The 14,625-nt window shown below is 52.8% G+C and overlaps 1 protein-coding gene across 11 annotated transcripts in view; it reads right to left on the bottom strand.

The window, feature by feature from the left end:
- RGS3 (regulator of G protein signaling 3) overlaps window positions 1–14,625 on the bottom strand; it is a 139,622-nt gene that overhangs the window by 30,483 nt on the left and 94,514 nt on the right. For 2 of the 11 annotated variants that reach the window (XM_086316115.1, XM_086316118.1), the window contains one exon: window positions 3,277–3,300. The exons of 5 other annotated variants lie outside the window; for them this stretch is intronic. In XM_086316115.1, the coding sequence (XP_086172241.1) occupies window positions 3,277–3,300 (24 nt within the window). Of the gene's footprint in view, window positions 1–727; window positions 802–3,076; window positions 3,238–3,276; window positions 3,301–3,467; window positions 3,842–14,625 lie in introns of those variants that run through there. 4 more of the 11 variants (XM_086316125.1, XM_086316126.1, XM_086316124.1 and 1 more) reach the window with 4 other exon arrangements.

The following is a 14,625-nucleotide window of genomic DNA, read 5'->3' as shown; positions in this document are numbered from 1 at the left end:
GGCTCGTGGCTCCAGCCCGCCTCTCCCCCAGTCCTGCCCCCACCCAGCTGGTTGTGCAGGCAAAGGTGGTGGCTCCCTGGGGCTGAGCCTGGCTGGCCTGCTGTGAGCGGCTCCAACCTCTCCAGGCTTAGCGGGCTGAGCCATAAGCAGCCTGTTTATCCCTGGGAGGAATGACGGTTTTCCCTGAGCAGTGACATCTTGGAAACGGCCTGGCTCCACAAACAACAACAAACCTCCCTGCCTCAGCCCAGGATCCAGCTTGAAGGAGAAGGCTTCTGATCAGAAGGGCCTGAGGAACAGGTTGGGGGCCGCTTCCCCGAGAAGCCCAACCCTGGCCTTGACTGATGACTCTCAGGACCCAGGAAGAGGAGAGGGTGGGCAGGGAATGGAAGAGTCTCTGGATAGCAGGAAGGGGCCTGGCACTACCTGGTGCGGTCCCTGGTTGCTCCAAAAGGGAAACTGAGCCAGAGAAAAAAGGAGATTGGCCTGAGATGATCCAGCCAGCAGGGACCAGACTGCGCCCTGGTCTCCAGTCTGTTGGCCGGGCCAGGGCTTTCTCTACCATATACACTGCTTTTCCAAAGGGAAAAGCCAGTAATGTGGGGGTCCTGGAAAGGAATGCGTCACTAAGGGGATCCCCCAAAAGTGAGCACCAAGATGAAAGCCAGGTGCTCTGAGTCATGCAGCTGGTGTCATGGAGAGAAAGCTGGGTGGGGGATCCACAGACCTGGGTTCTTGTCCCCACTGTGCCACTGAGTTGCATGGAACCTCAGGCAAGTTCTTCTTCGTCTGCCTCAGGCCTGCATCTGGCCAGAAAGTAAACACACTCAGTTATTCTGGGGCCTTGGGAGACCAAACGGGAAGTGGCTTTCAGGGTCCCCTAGGTTCCCCAGGAACCTAGCGGAGCGTGAGCACTCCCTCCTTAGCTGTATCTCTTTTGGGGAACCAGGCAGACCACTGGTTGAGAACCACACACCACCCCTCAACCCTCCGATCCACCTCCCTGGTTGGCACTGTCCCGGTGGGGCCCAATCTGAGCTCTAAGCTGCCATAGTCTGTGGGAAAGACCAGAAGTACTGCATTCAAACCAGCTGGGGCTTGTCCCTTCCACCCTCCATGGCCCAGGCCATAGTGTAGACACCACACCACCCAGCCCAGCCCAGGCCAGCCCAGCCTGATCCCTGAGTGGGCTTTCACTGTGGGCTCAACCAGGCTGAAGCCAAGGTTTTCCCTGCCTCATCGCCTATCAAATCCCATCCCCCAACCCTTGGCCCTATGGGAGCCATCCCGACGTGAAGAAATGAGGGCCCCTCCAAAGGGACTCCCCATCGGAGCCCAAATTGGTAGCGCCCACTGTCTGCCAGGCAGAGCTAGGAGATGAAGAGGAAGAGCTGACTTGGACATCAGAGCCTGTCCTCAAGGAAACCCACCTGAGCCCTTTCCTATCACACCCGGAGCCCCAGGCTGGACCCTTGGGACCAAAGGATGAATCAGGCTCAAACCCCACGTTCATAAGACATGAAGCAATCACAGTGGGTACCACCACCACTGGACATATTCCAACTGCAATGTTTGCTCTAGCTAGGGAAGGCTGGGTAGGATTAAGACCTGGAGAGAAGGGAAGAGAAGAGACGGGCTTTCCGGGCAGTGGGGACAGCACGTGCAAAGGCAAGAAAGCAAGGAAGTGGGGTGGTTTCACTAACACCAGACACTGATGATCAAAAGCCCCCTCGACCATCTCCGGTTCAAAGCCCCGGTGACACTCCCCACAGTGGGGCCACTCACCTCAGCTGCCTCCATCTTCACCAGCCCCCTACCCCCGGGTACAGCAGATGCCAGGCTGGGCCAGGAGTGGGCCCTGCTGTGGAACTTGGCTCCCCAAAGGGCCCGCCCTGGGCTAAGCCTTGCCACGTGCTAGGGCTGGGGAAGAGGGGAGGTGCCCCTTCGCTGGGTGTGGAGGACTCAAGGGGCCCTGGTGGAAACTTTGACTGTGGCCGCAGTGCCCTGGCTGGGATCCCATGGGCACTGGCAGGCCAGGCACTGCGGCTCCCTCCTTCCAGGAGACAGACCCACTCCAGCCGTGAGGACAGGGGAGTCCGATAGTCCCAGCTGTTAGGCCTGAGGGCGGCGGAACGATGTGGCGAGCTCTTGGTGAGGGATCTAGTGGCTCCAGACTTAGCTAGGCATCTCAAGCCAGGAGTGGCAGACTCCAGACTGAATGTCATCGCTGGGGTCGGGGTGATGACACCCACATACCCGGTCCTTGCTGTTCCAGGAGGCAGACATCCTCCAACCTGGTCCTGGCCAGAGACCTGCTGTGTGAACTGAGGCATAGCCCCTCCACTCTCTGCACCTGGCTCTCCTCGGCCCTGAGCTCCCAGGGCAGGAGGATTCTTCTCGGACACCTCAGGACAAGAGGAGAGATGCAGGCTCTCTACACGTGGACAACAGAATCGGCCTCTGCTCACAGCACCTAACTCTGCGGGGTGAGCCGGACCCTAACAACAACACCCTTCCTCACAGGTCTCAGCGAGAAGCCAAAGGAGCAGGTGCAAGACCTTCCCCAAGGGGCTCAGGAGGCAGAGCATCTCTATCTCTGCCTGGACTTTCAGTGGACATTTCAGCAGACACCTCAGGGATCAGCCACCGCAGCCCTCTACCCAGACCAGCCCCCCGAGAGCACCACTTCCTTCCCCTCATGGAAGGCAAGAACAGCCATCCTTGTGCCTGGTGGGTGGTCAGCACCATGGGCTGAGAGCTCCCTCCCCACTCAGCGTCCGGACTTCTGATCACCAAACATTCCTTTCTCTCGGCAAGAAAAGCCGGCTGACCAGTGTAGAAGTGGTAGCAGCACACAGTGCAAGCACGCCCCAGCCCTGCAGGGTCCCCACCCGCCGAGACAGACAGACAGACACACACACACAGAGCTATCTCAGAGCAGAACATAACATGGTTTGGTTGCAACATGCCTCTCAATGGCTGCCCTGGGGAAGAAACAATAGAAACAGGGGCACAGGGTGGCCTGGACAAGAGCCCCCAGCCCACCGCACACGCACCCTGGCACCCAGGCACCTACCCAGCACACTCCAGCAGGGACCTGGGGACTCCTGGCTGCTGTTCCTGCCAGCCCGCCCGCCCGGCTCTCCGCCTGGCTCCTCCCGCAGGCGGGCAGGCGGCCGGGCGGCCGTGACTGTGGCAGCTCCCGGCGGCCGTGTCAAGCAGCCGCCTTCCCCAGACAGAGCTCCTTTGTGTCAGCAGGGCTATTTATGGACTTACCCAAGTTCCCCAGGGGAGCGATACCTGCTGGGAAAAGCAGAACCAAATGACCAGGTTCCACCTCGCACATCTAGGTAGCCGTTTTCAAAACCCTTGCATCACTTGTCCCTCCTCCTCCTCTTCCTCCTCCTCCTCTCTGCCCTCCTCCTCTTCCTCCCCCTCCTCCTCCAGCGCCCTTCCCAAACACACACCCGGTCCAGCCCGCTGCCGCCACTCTAGAGAGAAGCTGAATTTCTTTCTTCCATCAAACAGAAAACTCTGTAATTTCCCAAGACACTTTCATCTGAGCAGGAGTCCGGGATGTCTTGAGGAAGAGTCCTCCACCACCCCGTCCTTCAGCCGGCAAGGGGCCCAGCGGCTCCCTGGGTGACAGGCTCACATGCACCAGCCTTGACTCCCCAGCCGCGCCCGTCCCCAGGACTGGGGCTGCCCCACCCCGGACCCCCGGAGTGCTGCTCTGGAGAGAGAGGTGTCCACTTTTCACGGTGGCAATCCCGTGGGCACTGAGGATCCCAAGCCGACTGCACCCCCACACACATCCTGAAGGCTCCCCCAGCTGGGGCATCCCAACCCACTGGCCGCAGCTCTGGGCTCCCCCAGCAGGGGCAGGACAGAGCCAATCACCGAGGCTTTCCAGGCACACCCCCACCCCTACCCCAACCCGCCTCTCATCCCAGTGGGCGGCTGCAGTTTAACCCAGGGTCCAGCAGCCAAAACGCACTGACTCCAAGAATGCCACAGCCCCCGCTGCGGGGGAGTGGCTGCTTCAGTCACCTCCGACCGACCGAACCATCAGCGCAGCCAACACACATGTTTTTATTTAGCACTTTTGTGTGCCGTGTCTGGGCAATCAGAGGTGGACAGAGAGCTTGGGGCTTCCTTCCCCCGAGTACGGGGGCTGAAAGGGGCATGTTACAATAGCCCAAGAGTAAGGATCACAAGTGAAGGAGATGTCCCTATCAGAGGGACCATGTGAGTGGGAGGATGGGGGGGCAGCAGGCGAGGGTCCCCTGTTCAGGTTCCAGCTCCAGCCCTGGCTGTCCGGACATCACTGAGCAAGTCCCTACCCATCTCTGAGCCTGGGTCTCCTCATCTGTAAAATGGGACTGACAGCCTTTGACCTGCCCACTTGTGGGGTTATTAGAGGATTCAGTGATTGTGGGGCAGGCACTCTTCTGAGAGTCTGGCCTTCATTAATTCATTTAATCCTGATTGACACCTCGTGAGGCAGGTGCTAGTATTACCCTATTTACAAAGGACCCGAGGTGGGGAATGGCAGTGGAAGCTGCCCACAGCTTGTTGTTTGAAGACCAGTAGGATTTGCAGGAGCTTCCCAGGTGGCGCTAGTGGTAAAGAACCCATCTGCCAATGCAGGAGACATAAGAGACCTTGGTTCAATCCCTGGGTTGGAAAGGTCCCCTGGTGAAGGGAATGGCTACCCACACCAGTATTCTTGCCTGGAGAATTCCACAGACAGAGGAGCCTGACCGGCTATGGTCTGTGGGGTTCACAAAGAGTCGGACAGGACTGAGTGCCTAAGCACAGCACAGATCCAACTCCAGGATGCCCACTCGGAACCACTGCAGGAAGCTGCCTTGCCAGCACAAAGCTATTTGATGGTGAGGCTACGGCTGCTGCAGACGCTTGTCTGATGTCCTCAAACACACCACGGACTGTGCCTGAGGCTCTGGTCAGGGATGTCTGTTCCATAGCTAGTTCCAACCTGAGCATGCTTACCACCCTCGTGGCCAGCTCCCTGGATGTCAGCCCAGAAAACACAGGGCAGGAGCCCCGTCCTCTTTTCCGCCACAGCCAGCCTGGGCCAGAGCACTCTCCCTCTGCCTCTTGCTCCCCCTAAATGAGTCTCAGCGCCCCTGAATGTCTGCCTCTGCCTGCCTCCCTGCCCGTCTCCCACTCTCTAGTCCTGTCTCTCTCACATATACAGCATACTCATGCATGCTGACATAAGAAAACATCCTTTATTAGGGTCAACTCAGAACAGCCCTCATCTGAGCTGGGCACTTACACTCCCCCATCAACACTTCGTCTTGTCCCTGGGGGCTGAGCCAAGGCAGTCCTTGCACAGCCCAGGAAACTTCCAGATTGGAAAACTATCATTTGCCAGGTTCCTGGGAAGCAGGGCCCACTCCTGTCCAGGAAAACCAAGGAGGTGAGTCTTAGGAGATGGCCAGTTCTAATGGGCGACGGACAGTTCCCAGGAGGGAATATCTGGCGCTTGGGGTAGGATTTCTCAGCGTGGAGAGCCTGAATATAGGGTCTTCCTTGAGATGAGAGGAGTCCCTGAGTTCAGCTGAGTCTTCACTTCTCAATCAACATAAAGTTCCAAGCGCCAGCTACAGGCCGGGCTCTGGGCTGGGCCATGGGGATGGGGTGGAGAGCTGGCAGACCAGGACCCTGTCCTCACCAGGCCAAACGACATAGGGCGCACAGTCAGACTAGGGAGCACATCATTGGATACTGTGTCAGAGCAGCCCTGCCAACCCAGGGCGCTGAGTTGGGAACAGATCCAGGATGCATCCATCAGTGCTCCGGACCACTAGGATGACGACGAAAGGGCACAGCAGGAAAGTGCCCTGAGGCCCAGGAGGGGGCCAGGCCAGCCTGGGAGAGCACCTAGTGCCTGGGGAGCCCAGGGGGCCACTGCCCTCTGCCTCCCCACAGGTCCAGACGCAGAGCCACAGAGCACGCGGCCCCTCCCCGTGTGCAGCCTGGGTAGGATGAGACAGTCACTGTCAGTCAGGCCACCTAAACCAGAAGGGCACCTGGAGAGCTTTCATTCCTATTCCCTTTTTATAGCCAGTGAATACGAGGCTCAGAGAGGGTAAGTGACTTTCCCAAGGAAACAGAGAGAGTGAGTGACAGGGCCAGGACCAGAGCTTGCCAACCCCCAGTCCACTGCTTCTTCTGTCGCATCCCAGTGCCTCTCAGTTCAGTTCAGTTGTTCAGTCGTGTCCGACTCTTTGTGACCCCATGACCCACAGCATGCCAGGCCTCCCTGTCCATCACAAACTCCTGGAGTCTACCCAAACCCATGTCCATTGAGTCGGTGATGCCATCTAACCATGTCATCCTCTGTCATCCCCTTCTCCTGCCTTCAATCTTTCCCAGCATCAGGGTCTTTTCAAATAAGTCAGCTCTTCGCATCAGGTGGCCAAAGTATTGGAGTTTCAGTTTCAATATCAGTCCTTCCAATGAACACCCAGGACTGATCTCCTTTAGGATGGACTGGTTGGATTTCCTTGCAGTCCAAGGGACTCTCAAGAGTCTTCTCCAACATCACAGTTCAAAAGCATCAATTCTTCGGCGCTCAGCTTTCTTTATGGTCCAACTCTCACATCCAAACATGACCACTGGAACCCTCAGACCTACATAAATGATGGTGCTGTTCAGGACAGGAGGATCTTGGGAACAGTGAGATCCAGGTGGCCCACAGGGTCAGCACCTGGGCCCTCAGAGCCTGGGCCCCACTCACTGATCTCCATATGTTATTTAACAAAACACCTATTTGACGCTTAGGCTGTGTCAGCACTGCGCAAAGCACGTCCCAATTACTGACTCATGAAACCTTCACAACCCTATTAGCTATGATGTCTAGTGTCCCCAGTTAGCTGCTGTTGTTTAGGCGCTCGGTCATGTTCAACTCTGTTGCGACCTCATGGACTGTAGCCCGCCAGGCTCCTCTGTCCGTGGGGATTCTCCACGCAAGAATACTAGGCTGGGTTGCCATGCCCTCCTCCAGGGATCTTCCCAGGAATGGAACCCATGTCTCCTGAATTGGCGGGCAGATTCTTTACCACTAAGCTACCCAGGAAGCCCATATCCATTTTACAGAGAGGTAAACGGAGGCAAAGAGATGATTAAACCTGTTTAAGGTCACCAGTAAGTACAGAGCCACGGATCGAACCCAATCCACTGTGCCCTGCACAAGGCGGCCCACAGAACAGAGCCCTCTGGCTATGTACCGAGAAGCGTGCTGGCTACACAGCCCAACCATATAGGCAAACATCTCACTGTTCAGACAAGCTGGCAGCAGCTTCCAGGGCTAGGACCAGGGAGGGTTAGCAGGGAGCTAGTGAATGTGCACCTCCCATTTTAAGAGGGGCAGCACCCATAGGCTCCAGGGAGGCCCCTCGGGAGGCGCAGCAGCAGCAGCAGCAGGATTCGGCCCAGACGCCCTGGCCAAGCCGCGGCCCAGCAGTCGGACCACAGCACGGCTCCCTCCCTGTCTTCCCTCACTGCCTCCGCTGTGTTAAGCCTGGGACATCTGGAACTGTGTTTGCAAGACCCTGTCCTGAGCCTCGGGCAGATGGAAACCCGCCCACCTTCCTTCCCCCCACAGCCTCCACCTGGGGGAAACAGGGCCTTGGCAATACCTTCTCAAAAAAAAACCCAAAAAACAAGAGGGTACCTGCCGAAGGCTATTTAATGAGCTTTCCCGTCCTGGCTTCTGATGCAAAGTCCACTGGGATTTTATTCCAGGGTGGGGAGGACAGTGATGTCACTTGGCAGAAACAGGGCACCAAGCCAAGGGAGGCGGGGCCCCAGGAATCCAGAGCGGGCGACAGACTAAGACCACCCCCAGTCCCCACCAGCAGAGGCTCAGGCTTTTAATTCCCTGGACAATGAAGGGACCAGTCCTGTGTTATGGGTGACGGGGGGTACTGGAAGCCGGGGCCCCACACAGAGGCCCCACTTTCTACAGAACCCTGCCCTCCTCCCACCTGTGACAGAAGAGACTGATGGCCCTGGGCTGCCCTGGGAAACTGTGGAATATCTGTATATGCCTCTCCAGTCCAAGCTCTGAATTTGCTAACCTACTGAGGGAGTTCTGGGCCTTTAACTCATTGGGTCTCAGAGCCTTGGTTTGGGGGTCTACAAGTCTCCATGCACAAAGGCCACCCCCACAGAAGAGTGGGCCAAGAGACACTGATTATTTCAATAACTATTGAACCCTTGTCACGTGCTTGGAACTATGGGCACAGACAGAGAAGTAGCCTGTGCCTGGGCTCTGACTCGGAGGGCGGGTGGTGACCTTGGTGCTAACACTTCAAACAAGAACTGTTCTGCCATGTTCTGGCCTCTCTGGCCCTAACACCAGGGCAGAGGACACACACTTCTACCGCTTGCTAAGGGCATGCTCCTGGCTCTTTCTGGGGGCACTTGCCTTGCTCTTGGGGGCACATGCTGCAAATAGGGGGCTGGGGCAGGACAAAGCAAGCATCCATCCTCAGGTTCAAATCCACAGGGAGTTCTGGACTGTAGTCTACAGAACCCAGGGCAGGTCCCTTCCCTGTTATGGGTCTCAGTCTTCCATCCCTAAAAAGAGGCTGGAGATGGGTGTCCAGTAGCCCCCTGGGTCTACTCCTCCCCTTCAAAGTCAGTCCCAGGCCCCACAAGCTCCTCCCTAAAGGATTAGGTTCCAGCAGTGGTATTTATAAAGAGTATAGACTTTGCAGCCCCCCAAAATTTGAGTGTGAGTCATCTTGGGCAAGTCACTTTAATGTCTCTGAGCCTCGGTTTCCTAATCTGTAAAATGGGGCTATGACTGCCTGCCTCAGTGGGCCCTGCGGGAGAACGAGTTAGGTAGTGCTCGTGGAATGCCTGGCGCTCAGTAAATAAGAGCTATGGCTATTGTTGTATTGTCATTGCTGCTATCGCCTGGAGAGTCCCATGGATGGAGGAGCCTGGTGGGCTACAGTCCACGGGGTCCTGAAGAGTCGGACACGACTTCACTTTCACTTGCACTTTCATCATCCGTCAAAGGACAGAATTGATGGAGTGGGTTGGTGAAGAGAGTAATGTAAAATGCAAAAATAGCTGTTGAGGGTCAAATAGATGAAGGCCTAACACGGTGCCTGGTTCGACTAACAGCTGATAATCACTAACATTTATTGAGCAACAAGCTATAATTATTCCCATCCTACAGATGGGAAAACTAAAGGCAGAAAGGTTACATGGCTAAAGCAATGGCAAAAATGGCAGCATGGCGCCAAGGTGTACACTCTTAAGCTGTGTGTCCTGCCCTGACTCGTGTTCCCCAAATGTCTCTGCTCTTGCTGTCGGCCTCTTCCTCAGGAACTTCAGGCAGCAAGATCAATCTCCAGTTTGCTCATGGGAACTTCATCTCCCAACCACAGTGAGGGGGAAGCCCACATGCAGCAAAAGCCAGGAGTCCAAAGTCCCCCAGCAGAGCTGGTCCTTAGAACTGCGGCTGGCCGGCTTCTGCCTCCAGCCCAGGGCATGCATGACAGTCACCTCAGCAGCATCAGCCTGACCTTGGGTGGCTATAGCAGCACAAGATGGCCAAAAGCCACCACTATCTTCTTTCCTGGCTTCAGTCCAACCAGCCACTCGTCCGCCTGGGATTTCAGGCTTTGGGGAGGAATCCTCGACCCACTGGGCTTGTGCCAGCTCCAGGGTCAGCCCATCTTGACCACTGGAGTTCCTGGGAAGTGTTTGGCACAGACTTGGAGGCCAACTCTGTGACCTTGGCTGCTGCTGCTGTTAAGTCACTTCAGTCGTGTCCGACTCTGTGCAACCCCATAGACGGCAGCCCACCAGGCTCCCCCATCCCTGGGATTCTCCAAGCAAGAATACTGTAGTGGGTTGCCATTTCCTTCTCCAATGCATGAAAGTGAAAAGTGAAAGAGAAATCTCTCAGTCGTGTTCGACTCTTAGTATGGACTGCCCATGGACTGCAGCCTACGAGGCTCCTCCGTGCATGGGATTTTCCAGGCAAGAGTACTGGAATGGGGTGCCATTGCCTCCTTCAGACTTTGGCTGCTAAATATCGTTAATCCCCGGACTCCCCCAAGTTAAGCGCTTGCTTGGACTGTTAGGCCTAAAGCCAAATTACCAAAACAGAGGGTCAGCAGTTGAAAGACTGGCCTGAAATGCTGGCTTTGCTGCTGTTTAATGCAAGACCTGGGACAAGACCAGTCCCCTCTTTGGGCCTCAATTTCCCCATCTCTAAAATGGGTACAGGGGTTGAACGAGATCAGATCTACCCAGCATGCAGTCTGCAGAATGCACTGGTCCATGAGCTGCTTGTTACTGGTTTATAATAAGATAAGCAACAAAGTCAACAGTGTTTGGAAACTTCTGTAGCAACTTGACATGGCTGTGACATCCAAGTACAAGATCATGGACTGGTTGGATTGAAGAGGTACAGGACTGGGTTCGGCGCTGTCAAACCGGCATGAGAGATCCTACTCAGTGCACATTTTAACTAAGTACAAGGCTCTTCACCGCAGGTGAATTAAGAAGCCCTGGTGCAAACGATGCTGTTTCTATGAGAACTCACTAACCAGGCCTCTATAACAGCACTCACACCTGCAGGGGACTCACCATCCCGTCACCTGAGCAGTTTCCTCTCTGGGGCTCCCAGCTCAGAGAATGGAACCACCAATTGCCTATTTGCCTAAACCAGACGCATGGGCGTCATCCCTCTCCCAAACTCTCTCTCCACCCAGTGAATCCCCAGTCTCGCAGATCCCGCCTCCGCACCATGCAGAGCTCTCGTCTCTCTTCATCCCTGCTGCCTGCCAGCACCTCTTCCCAAGGTGAGGGCGACAGACTCCTCACTGCTCCCAGCCTCTCACCTCGCCGTCGTCCACACCATTCTCTGCAACGAGGCTGCAAGCTTTCCATGACACAGGTCGAACACACAGCTCCCAGTGCCCTGGGATAAAGCTCAGACCCCTTACACAGCCTCTCAGGCTCCTCCAGCCTCGTCCTCATCTCCAGCTCCGTTCCCCTCCCTCATGCTTTCAGCACACTGGTCTGCCTTGAGGTCCTCCCCCAGAATGATCTTGCCTCCACCTCTCTGCTGCCCCTTGCCTCATGTTCCTGACCACCCGCACTGGGCCTTTACTATAAATGTCATCTTTTCCTTACATATTTTTCACACTTGGTTGGTGTCTGTCTTTCCTTCAGTTGTCCTCCACCACATCAGACTATGAACTAGCTCTATGGACATGAGAACTCTGTTGGCTGATGAACCATAAAGTAAAGGACATCTGGGACTCTGCCTGACCAGTTTCCAATTGCCCTTCTTTACCATCTGAGAAACTGCCCGTCCTTCCCTCACTCTCAAAACAGGTGACTCACGTGAAACTGACCCACCTCCCACTCCAGGGATGGCCATGTGACTCAGCCCTTGGTCTAGCACTTTGTCCCATCCTATAGTCTTCAGCGACTGGGACAGGCACATGATCCGGCTCGAACCACTAAGACTCAGACCCAGGAATACTGTTGAAAGGATCGAGGGCATCACACTACAAGGCCATCACCCTGGTACTTCTGGCAACTATCTGCCCTCACTAAGGGAGTGAGCCAACACATAAACAGGTCGAGCCCAGAGACAGAGCGAAGAATGCCAGTTCTGGTGATGCTGCGCAAGGTCCTGAATCCCTCTATGCCTGAAGGCTACCCTCCTAAATCCAGTAAATTCCATTTCCGGCTGAAGCTAATTTGAGTTGGGTTCTTGTCACTGGCAACTGGAAGATTCTTGACTGACGTGTGCGGAGTCACCAGTATTTAGCACAGTGTCTGACATACAAGAGCTACTCTGAAATTATTTTTCATTCATGCAGTCATTCAACAAACATTCAGCAGTGAAACAGTGACCAGGCTTGCCCTATAGGAAGGGTCACCTTGGCTGCTGTTTGGAGAGGTGACTACAGGGAGAGGAGTAGGAACTGGAAGCTCCCCTACTACCATGCAGTAGTCCCAGGGACAGAGATGAGACCTAAACAGCGGGGCTGAACAGAGGGAAGGGTACGGACAGGAAGAGTCTCAGTTCTGAATTCACTGGAGAACCTCTGGTGATCTTGGCTCCTCTCTGGTGCTCAGTTACCCGGTCTCTTTCAACTCCATCATTCTAGCATTCCTATGCTATCTCCCACTGCTTATAGAGTCCCTCTCTGCCAACACTCAAATTTTCACTGAAGGCTGTTGAGGTCAGCGTCAGGGGCAAGTCCAGAGGCTGGTTTTGACAGGCAGAGAGTATAGTGTGGTAGCTAAGAGCACAGATTCTGAAGCCAGATGCCTAGATTTGGATCATGGTCTACACCTCCTAGCTGTGAGACCGTGTATACAGTCTATTTAACCTCTCTGTTCCTTTGTTTCTTCATCTGTAAAATGGAAATAATAACAACAGTGTTAAGCAGATTAATATTACAGCAGAAGGAAAGGACATCTGATAACTATTAGGTGGTATTATTATTATTTGCAATAGGAAATCCAGAAAGAGAAAGTTTTAAAACATAGAAAACACAGACTTCCCTGGTGGTCCAGTGGCTGCCAATGCAGGGGCCTGGGTTCAATCCCTGGTCGGGGAACTAGATTCCACATACTGCAACTAAGAGTTCTCATGCGACAGCTAAAAGATCCTGCGTGTCGCAACTGAGACCAGACGCAGACAAATAAATATTAAAAAATAAAATAAGTAAATATATTTTTTAAAAACATAGAAAATAAATTATTCCAAAAACTAGTAGAAAATTTCCCTGAACTAAGAAAAGACTTGGGCCTTTCGGCTGAAAGGACTTACCTAGTGAGTACCAGGAAAAATTACCCAAAAGAGGACAAACAGCTAGAAATAATCTGATGAAGTTTCTAAATTCCTAAGAGTAGAGAGAGAAATCCTGCTTGCTTCCATAAAGAGACTTCAGAGATTCAGGTGAGAACTGCACTTCTTACAACACCAAATGTGGGGACAATAGAGCCCTTCTCTCAGGTTCTAGGGAAAGACTGCTAACACGGAATTCCCTACTCAGGAAAAGATGACTCAAACACAAGGGCAAATATTTCCAGACTTAATAAAGACTAAGAACGTATGCCACCCACAGATCTTTTCTGACGAATTTATCCAAGAAAGCTCTCCAAACCAAAATGAATCAAAATCCAGAAGTCAAGAATAAGATGCTCTCGGATACAAGAGACCAGCAAGCAATGAAGCCAGAAGCATTTAGACATTTAACTACATATAATGTAACTGCGAAGTTATATGCAATCTTAAGTAAAAGATTTTTACTAATGTTTAAGAATAGTAACAATCAGAAAGTACAATTTCAGATGATTTCAGTAATACTTAGGAGTCATGGAGAAGAAAAGCAAAGAGAAGTATGGTCAGCTGACGTGGGTTGTAGGACATGAGGACACGCTCTTGTAGGTCTGATGTCATTCTCGATAGTGAAACATGTTTGTGAAAAAGATTTGGGTAAAATTACCAAAGAAGCCTGGCATGCTACAGCCCATGGGGTCACAAAGAGTCGGTCATGACTGAGTGACTAATACAACAACATATAACTTCCAAGGAAATTTTACAGAAGAATAATGAGAGGTTGCAAAGTGAAAGCGATAGTCACTCAGGCATGTCCAACTCTTTGCAGCCCCGTGGACTGTAGCCTTCCAGGCTCTTCTGTCCATGGAAGTCTCCAGGCAAAAATACTGGAGTGGGTAGCCATTCCCTTCCCCAGGGGATCTTCCTGACCCAGGAATTGAACCTGGGTTTCCTGCATTGCAGGCAGATTCTTTACCACCTGAGTCACCAGGAAAGCCCAATGAGATGTTAGCCTTGGGATATTTAATACTACTGTTGTAGGAATAGATGGATTAATGAGGGAAACAAGAATTTAGAAATCAAGCCACTAATGTGTGGACATTTGGTCTATGATAAGTAAGTAAAGGAAGAATAACTTAAAAAATAGGTTTGAAAAAACTGGTCAACTCTTGGGGAAAAAAATTAATAAGAGTTCCATCTGACACCATGTACTAGATTAAGTGCAGAAGAATTAAAATATGAAGGTGAAACATAAAAGGTTAAAAGTACTTGAAGAAGATATAGGAGAATATTCGTTATAATTTTGGAGAGGAAAGTCCTCAGCAAGTACAGCCCCCTACGATCAAAAAACAGAGTTGACTACAAAAATACTTGATTATTTAAAAATGTTAACTTCTGAATGACAAAAAAAAGAGTATAAATAAAGTTAAAAGACAAATGATAAACTGGAAAAAATATTTGTAACCTACATAATAAGCACATGGTTAATATTCTAATATCATAAATAAAACAACTGCCCCAGTAGAAAACTGGGCAAATTATATTAACTGATGAGCCAAAGAAGAAGAAATATGAAAGACAAATAAAAATAAAGAGAAGCCCAACCTCACTAATAATCAAACAATTGCAAATTAAAATGACACTGGTGGTAAAGAATTCACCTGCCAATGTAGGAGACATAAGAGATGCGGGTTCGATCGGTGGGTTGGGGAAGATCCGTTGGAGGAGGGCATGGTAACCCACTCCAGTATTCTTGCCTGGAG

This window comes from Bos grunniens, chromosome 8, assembly GCF_055505025.1.
Source record: "Bos grunniens cultivar Pamir isolate PY7600 chromosome 8, Bosgru_T2T1.0, whole genome shotgun sequence".
NCBI classification, from domain to species: Eukaryota; Metazoa; Chordata; class Mammalia; order Artiodactyla; family Bovidae; genus Bos; species Bos grunniens.
Note: the sequence above shows the minus strand (reverse complement) of the source record. Positions and strands in the feature narration are given on the sequence as shown.